We start from the raw sequence: 9,243 nt of genomic DNA, 5'->3' as shown, positions 1-9,243 counted from the left end.
TTAGCGTCATATTTCATATTAGTATCGTGTTACGATGTGTGACGCTGTGCCCATGAAATGTGTCGTTCGCGTGGCAAATATTGTTTTCGATGTAGATATTCATTAGGGTAATAAAAATCACGAGACGAGTGCGCGCTCGTTAGGATTTAATAATTGTCCTTTTAATTTTGTCGTTAACGTTTATTCTTATCACATCTTCCAAATTAATTTTAATATCTTATTGTACTAAAAATTCCACGAGCTTGACACAGTTTTTAAGTAATTCAATTTTAAAAAAGGATGATAGTTTTCAAAAATTATATGGAATTAAAACGAACTGAATAGTAAAATTTATGTACACATTGTACCGTTAAAAATAATACCTCTTATGTGAAAATAATCTAAAGCCATTATTCAAATAAGAAACTAGACTTCTGCTTAACGCGTAATTCTAACCAAATATTGTAACATTCTATCACGATATAAAAACAAAGTAGAAACGAATTTAACCAAGAAAGTGGGGCACTGCCTATTTTTCGATGGAAGAACAAACTATCGAATCGATCGATTTGCCACAGGCGAGATCACAAAGCACCGGTTCGAGGGATGATACCGATGCAATCGATAATATACTTAAATATTTAACGTTATTCACAGACTCGTCTATAACTACGATTACGCGTTATATCCATGTTTCGTACCAACGCGATCTTTTCTTACGACCGGTTGCTCGGTATGCTCCCTTTTTCCTTCAGAGAGCGAGGGAACTAACCACGTTGCATCGAATTGTCGCTTCTCCGTTTTGCGCGATGCATTAGTACCCGGCATTAGAATTATTAGACGCGGTGATATCGATTTTCGATATTATTGAACGATATTTGTAGAGCCGATTTTCGATGTCATTGAAATGAACGACGCGATGTAAAAACGAACGTAATAAGCGTGTATTAAACTCAAGACGATATTTATCCTTCATATCAAGAATTCTCTTATAATTGATAAATATTATAGAAATAAAATTATTGGTGAACAGTAAGATTACTATGAAAATTGTTGAAAGAATATTTACCATGGAAGTGATCTATAGATATTATAATCTGTTCGTATTAATTAATAGATATTTGAATGAAACAAAAATGTAATTAGATTAAAATGAAGTTCGAGATATGCAATCGATATTATCCAAACGATCAATGAATTTGTTTACTTATTCAACGAGAAGTCTGAAGTTATTTTATGACTTTGCAAAAGTAAATTACTTTCATTTTAAATATTCCCAGAAGTCTTAATTTAAACTTTAAATAAAATCTTCTTAGAAGCAACGCATCTTAATTGATTAATATACACTAACTAACTAATTTTATACGTAACTAATTTTTTAAGCATGTTGCAGAGTACGCGGATAAATGGACAAAGCAAAATTCGAGGTCCGATAATTGACGAAGATGTGGCAGGATCTTTCGGTATTTGGTTTCAGCGATGCACGCGTTTTAGTGGGTCGTGGATTATGGAACTAAAATTAGTTAACCCTCCGGTTACCACCTAGTCAGAAGAGTTTACAAAAAAGTGATCGCGACACAACAAACAAGCCGGTTAAACCGACTATATCTTCGTGTAAGCTTCTTTCGCGATAAACAACCATTATAAGGACCACCTAATTCTCTGCTACTTTTACTCCCGATGAGCTGCATCCAGTCGCTCCCCAGCGTTAAAAATCCATTATCGAGAAAAGGTACATGCGAAAGAGGACAACGCTGTTTTCTTTCTGTTCTCATTTGCATCTTGTCACTATAGGATGAGCTGATTAAAGCTAATCTGTCAGTTCTGCATTTAAGCTGTTTGTTTTTAATTTATTATCTTCAATTTTGGTGTGTAGGTCGTCAATCTTTAGTACAGAGGCCGTTAAACTATTGGAAACTAACACGCCAGTTACGTTATAACCAAGCTTTGCTAAATCTAAAAAAGAGGATCTAAAAAAAGAGAATAAAAATACATAGTGAACCCGTGATTCAAATAAAAAACAGTAGAAAATCGTTCGGACTAAAAGGCTTCGTTCTCAACTGCTATTATACGCTTTTAAAAAACTCCATGAGTCAAGCTCTCAAAATTCCATTCCGCTTAATAATTCGCCGATTTCCTCTACCGTTTCGATCCGTGTTATATAGCCCTTAATTGAATTCCGATAAAGCACAGTGACTCAGAAACGTAAGAGGAAGAAAAAGAGCGAAATAGAAGAAAAAAAGCGTGAAAGAAGAGGCAAACGGAAGGATCGAAAAGAGATGCGATCGGAAGCGTGGTGTGGTCAGGTGACAGACAAAGGTGGAGGCCCCCTAAAGCTGCGTTCATAGAGCAGCGCGAGACACACCGCTGTATAAAGTCGATCCTCCACCGACGGGAGCCGTCAGTTCGGCACGACACCTCTGTAAAGCACGACAGAGAAACTCGTCTCTCGGTATTCTGTAACATGCGGCACGCTACCGTGGCTGCAGCTTCTCATTTTCTTAAAGATCGAGCAACCGATCAGTGCGCATCGTGAACTCCGTACATCGTACTGCACGTCGTTAAATTTTTCGTGAACTTTTCGGCGGGAATAATTTGAAAGAGTGTCGTATGAAAATAAATAACACGAGTATGAAATAATTAAGTGGTTAAAATTGGTTTAAATCCTGGACGAAATTTTTATTCTTCATCTGTTTGTATAAATTCGCTCGACTAAGAAACAATTCGATGCAGGTGATACTTTGTGTTTTGTGTTGATAACGATCTCTTTTTGTAGTTGTTTTATAAAGAATATAATATCATATTTTGTTCTATAAGGAATTTAATGTAACTGAGGCTTAGTGTTTTCCTGACGATTTTATTCATGCTAGACGTTCCATAGGAATTTTAAGATCGACCTAACAGATTGATCTCTTGTATTCGATCTTTTTTTATATTGGGGTTGTGGGCTTGTACCAGATTCTATGTTGGTACATGCTCGACACGATTTTTTTCGTATCGGCTAGCCAACTTGTCACCCAAATCGAATTCTACGGGTACCGTTTAAAGTTCAAAGGTAATCGGATTCCCGCAACAAGTTGGTTTTTATAATTCTGGTCGCTAAGAATTATAGTTTATCGTCGAGGAACATTGTTGACAAATTGAACGAACAAGATTAAGATATGTAAAGGATGTGTCAACGAACGTGAGCCATTAAAGAGTCAAATATGTTCCTGAAAAGCGTGCCAGGCCGAAAGAAACGTGACAGAGAATTCCGCGTCCGCTAAACTATGACGTGAACCTCCTTGCTTTTGCCAGACAGCTATAATCTTTTTTCCTCCGCGCCGTCACGGCACCACGAGATTCTTTTTCTATCACAACATACACGGTACAGCTTAAAGCACTTCGTGCCACACAAATCTAAATTTACGGTCCCTTTGACGGCTTCCACAGCTATTTTCGTGGACGAATGCAAGCGGCCTTGACTTTGTGCCCCTCTTCGCACGTGAATTTTGTTCTCACGTCCCGGAAGGCATTACGTTATCACGGTAAAATGTAATTACTAACATTCTCCAACCCGCTATAACCCAACTCTCACTTGCTTACGTATGGAAAGATTATAATTAATTATCATTCCTCATTAATCACTGAAGGAGTAATAATTATCATAAATTGATTGCTTGTTAATAGAAAGATTAGACCACGGATGTTTATGCATTAATATAAATAAGTTAAAATATGCAAGAATACACAAAAAGTAAGAGTAAGTACTAATTTAGAAAGTAAAATGAATCTGCATTTTTATTCATATTCATGAAAGTATGAATTTGCATAAATATCCATAGTCTAGTAAGATTTGGGTAAATATCTAAGTAACTTTTAATACAGAGTTACATTTTTCAAGTTTAAATAATCTCAAGTATTTTCAATAAAACTCCTGTAGTATGCATGTATTTGTTGAAAAATCAATTTCTTTGCTTACTTTTCATTCGATCTCATTGCGATGGAACTTGCATAAATATTAGATGATGCCTTCAAGTATGGTATTTAGTACAGTAACAAAGTTTGGATATACAATGACGGAGATGATCGCCTCCCATACACAATGTGTTAAATTACATCACGTTATAGCGGGTTAACTACTTTGAGCATACTTATTAATAACGTAATTACATAACTATCTTCCCCCTACTTTAGTTTAATTTAACGATCCTACCTTTCTAATGTCTAAATAATTACACTCTTTACAAATATACCATGTAGTTTTATCTGTAATTCAGAACAAAAAATAAGAAGTATTTAAAATTGATAGAAACTACCCTATTTTGACAACTCTTTCTAATTCCGATAAGTTTAGAAGAAAATTAAAAGAAAAATATTTTAGTTTGCTTTTAAATTGAATCATCAGCTAAAGTCTGTTATAAAATCCATAATTTAGCCATCATCTCGAAAACGCAAGCAAGTAGCTATCAAATATCACGAGGAAGACCCAGTATCTGTTACATGAGTATTTTGCTCTCTAGAAAATCGGTTTACCCCCGATCTGTCTTTTCACAAACGTGTATTAATAGTTCACGATCCCAGTGGGTCGATAATCGTAAAAATAAACGGTGCTTCGCGTTATACCGACACTTGCGTAAGTACTTACTTACTTAGATCCATTGGAATGGTGCTATTCTTTCTGGTGTGTTTTCGCTGTAATAAAGTAACGCGGTCTCATAAACATCGGTCATGAAAAAATAGACAGCGTAATGAAGAGTAGAAGCTGTTTGACGAGGCTCTACACCACTTTGTAATGTAATTAACACGTAGATTCTAGTTTAATGATGATTATATGAATCAATCTTGTTATTCATCAAAATATATTACAGGATATAATAACATAATTAGAAGACAAACTAATGGAATAATTTATTTGAAAATTATAAATTATTTTAATAATTTGAAGAAGTATCGCTGAAGAACCATTATTATTAAATTAAATGGAAAAAATTAAATGCTTTTGCATTTTCATCGCGTTAAATACTGTTATATTATATTTACAAGATTGATATGTTACAATCAGCTACCACAGGAACTTCGTTATTTGGACGTGAAACAATTTTAGAGACGCTGACTTCTACATAAGTTTTAAATTCTTTATTCTTCCAGTCATGACTTTGTAACAATCTAAATACATAGCAATCAAATACGAATGTGAGTATTCTTAAACTTAATTATTTAATTTTTCTGCATTATTAAAGAAATATTTTCAAATTGCTTATTAAATCTTTTAAACTACGTGTTACCAAGATGAATAGAGAAATCTGCTATCAAATTAATGAAAATACATAATTACTTTCGAATTGCTAATCAACAGTAGCACGTTATAACCATCGAACATCTCATTGAAAATGCGGAATCTTTCCGTTTAATCAAATATTTTGTCGTATTACGACATCGTTTGATCGATACTCGGCTCGTTTTCTGAAATATTGCGCCATTAATGTATTCTGTGGCGCCATTTCATTCGAACGACATATAGAGACAGCTACCGAATACATGCATAACCCATAATTCATATTCATCCGCAACGCGGCTACTTATCGTGTACTTACAGCGCACTTAACGTGCGATATTTAGCTGGTAATAGTCCGTAATTAATGCACGCATACATCGCCACTTAAATAATCAGCTAATAGTTTAATTACGCCAAGATCACTGAATGACTAGTTGCAAAATCAACAAAGCGTGTTTTCCGACTCGTTAAACATTCCATATGAATATTACAAACACAGTGTAACACTTCACAAGTGTTAACCAATATTGTACATAAACGTATAATAATATACATATAAGTAAATATTAAACAATGTTGTATGTAAACAAAGTACCACGCGAGTGTTCATTTAAACTGTTCTCACTTAGAAATTTGTTTAACAACTTTCCGATCGATATTTCTTATTTTTTATTATACCACGGTAATTTATATTTCCTAGCGTCAATATGATCTACACGGTGAATGAATGATTTCAAAACAGATATGCAACCATGAATTAATTTCATCAATGGATAAGATACAGCAACACAAAAATGAACAGGTATAAAATACATAAAATAATCTTTCACGAGAAAAGAATCTTACATTTATGGATCGAGCTCATAACTTTTCTATCTCTACTAACCGATTAAACTCGTGTTTACGATATAAATGGCTGAAATTATAACCCATGTAATCTGCTACTCGATCAATTCAATTTTTTCATGAAGTCGCCGCGAAAGAAAAAGAAAAACGTAAATGTATCTACCGATTGTACATAATTACACCTGCAATAATTCCGTCTTCTTATTTCCCTCTTGCTTCATAAATTCCACGTGTTGCGTACCCATTGGCCCCACATTCCGCGCCATTTCAATTCCGCAAAATAAACATAAACTAATCCCTTTTGCTCTCGACTGGGCCCATAAATTTCACCGCTCGATGCCGTGGCAGCGACAAGGCAGCGTGACGGGAAACGTGCCGGATAAACAATAGATTAAAACAGAGATAATGTAAACCAGGCGTAATTGAGATCGATCTACTGGAACCATCGATGTATGGCGCCAGCCGGGAAAAATCTCGTGCTGCCACGTTGTTGCAGCGGCGTTTAACTTTTCAGCGTGCGATATACACGATCGCTCGAAAGTATCCAGACTCTTGTTTATTTTCGACAAAATGTAGTTTAGTTATGAAATTTTATGCATAAATTAAGATGCAATGATTTTATTCTGTATAATCGTCATACAATGACAATGAAAGTATTCGAACACTTATCACTGAAAATATTTGTGAACATAGTACGTGCGTCATATGATACATTTTTGGAATTCCATCAGCACTGTAGTAAGAAGACTACCGTGATTATGTTGGTAAAATTTTAGTATTGATTGCTATGAACTAATCCCAAAATGAATATAGAGGTAACAATATATTTATTACAAGCATGTAATTACGCATTACAAGTTCGTGCAAAATTGGTATACAGATATAATATAATTAAGAATGGAATTAAATTGACTGTTCAAATACTTTGATGATATTTGCGAAGTGTATGCTTGCAATAGATCTATTGTAACCCCTGATACATTTTCGAATTAGTTTTACATTTTACCAATATAATCACGATATTTGTGCCCCGCTACAGTCCTAATGAAATTTCAAAATCATTAGTATAACATGCATAATATATTCATAAAAGTTTTGTATGGTAAGTGTTCGAATACTTTCGTGAAACACTGTGTGCAATAGTATATAACTGGTAAAATATATTATAGCTATGTTTTTTAATAATCAATTTAGATTTACAGCCTGGCTAGTTCATAAAAAGACAGTAAGTGTTGTTTCTAATGATTAATTGTCCATTAATTTGTACACTTTAATACAATTTGCATATTGTTATTATATATTCGTTATTAATATGTAGACTTCAGTAAAATGGGTGCTGTTACTACCATGACCAAATTGTCCGGATACTTATGAGCAGTGGTGTATGTAATTCAGTACGAAAGAGACCGATGGAATGTCTGAACCGGTAGAAAAATAATTTTCCACGCGCGGCACGCTTTCAGCGGATAATTCTATGTAGGAGAACGATTACGTTCGACAGGTCGACGCACGACTAATATCGATTCCCGTCTAACGCTCACTAACAACTGGAGCATGAAGGCATTATGTGCGTGCGTATACGTACACGGACTCGAAGGCTTCTTTAATATCCAATTTCCTTCGTGTCGCATCATAACTCGTTTCTCACGATGCAAAATATGTATCTTGATCGTGCGTCGAATCGGAGCTCTTTGGCCATCGGTGAAGTGTTATTTGTGTGCCGTACGTGTGTGCGTCAGGAGTACTCGCGAGTTGGTTTCAATAAAATTTTTATTAGACGGAATCGAGTTTTCGAGTAGTGGATGGTGTACTTGAGATATAAAGATATTAATGTAAATGGGACTTTTTATCTTAGAATTTTTTATTGGAGATCGTTTTAATCGACTTTTTTTAAATATTTGTAGTTTTATGGTCTAGTTTTTTTGTGAGTTAAATTATGTACATATATTGTTGATTTTGCTGTTTTAATCAGTTTCTTCTGATAGAAATATTATAGCAGTTTGTTTAAGAATATTTAAATTATAATAATATAACTTATATGATACTATAATTTTTCAGATCAATCTAATTATCTTCAGAAAAGAATCAGAAATGGCTAAAGTTTAACGAATTAAATATTGTAGAACAAGTGAAGTAGAAAATTACTCGAATTAAAACAGACGTATAATTTCAAGTGATGCAAGTTTTGGAAAATTAATGAATTTCTTCTTATATCGTTATTTTAGAAACTGTATTTTGTACTTTGTTGCTTGCAAATTCCTCGTACACCTTCGTACAAATTTTTTACAACTGAACAACAATTTTACAACTGAAAAATTTATGATAATTTATTCCCGATTTTTCTTGGACATAAAAGTTTTAGAAAGAAAAAGTCTCGATCGTCTTGAAATGGGAAACGGCAATTCGCTGATAGTGCAGGCTGCATCATCGTCCGGAAATCGAGGACACGACTTAAAAATAGTAGGCGATCCTCCACCCACCTTCGGTGCCATTAAAATATTGTTCAAACGCCGAATATATTTTTTCTGTTGAAATGCGTTCATTCTACAAACGACAGAAACGGCGCCTTTCTTAAAACAATCCTAAAAATAGTCCAGCGATTTCCAACGGAATACTTTATCGTTCCGCTTTCTCGATGAACGGTTCCAAACTTTTTGCCGTTTGTGTTACACGCATTCGACATTAGCATGCGTCAACCTGAATCATCATCAAACCATGCACGTTCACGTTACACATCTAATTATTCTCATTAATGTAATATGTAATACGTAACGAGCTCTGTAACAATCATGTCATTTTTTCTTCTATTTAATCCAATAAAAAGGTTCTAATTTTCCTACAAAATAGAGAAATCATTAATAGAATCAAATAATTATTTTTCAAATTTTTCATTTAAAAAATATCTGGCTGAAACGAGCAGGTCACGTATGTACCCTGAGCGTTGAAAGTGGCTTGCAATTTTGCGTCGAACGTATCGATCAATCTTGTCAACACGCAGTTTAATTAAACAATTACAAGAGGAACAAAACCTGTCTTGTTCGTTCATGGAGGAAAGTGTAGCGAGAAAACCGGAACGACGAAAAATCGAAAAAGGTCACCGATTTATTGGTTTGACCGATGTAATTACGAGCAAACTATAGATCAAGTGTACCATGCCTCTT

At 34.4% G+C, this 9,243-nt stretch overlaps 1 protein-coding gene across 3 annotated transcripts in view; it reads left to right on the top strand.

Moving 5' to 3' along the window:
• Positions 1-2,360: 2,360 nt before the first annotated feature.
• The window catches only part of LOC132910640 (thrombospondin type-1 domain-containing protein 4-like), a 29,990-nt gene continuing 23,107 nt past the window's right edge, over positions 2,361-9,243 (top strand). For 2 of the 3 annotated variants that reach the window (XM_060966447.1, XM_060966444.1), the window contains exon 1: positions 2,361-2,712. In XM_060966447.1, the coding sequence (XP_060822430.1) occupies positions 2,707-2,712 (6 nt within the window). In that variant the 5' untranslated portion in view covers positions 2,361-2,706. The other variant, XM_060966445.1, reaches the window with a different exon arrangement.

This window comes from Bombus pascuorum, chromosome 9, assembly GCF_905332965.1.
Source record: "Bombus pascuorum chromosome 9, iyBomPasc1.1, whole genome shotgun sequence".
Lineage (NCBI taxonomy): Eukaryota > Metazoa > Arthropoda > Insecta > Hymenoptera > Apidae > Bombus > Bombus pascuorum.
This window is presented reverse-complemented; position numbering and strand designations above follow the sequence as displayed.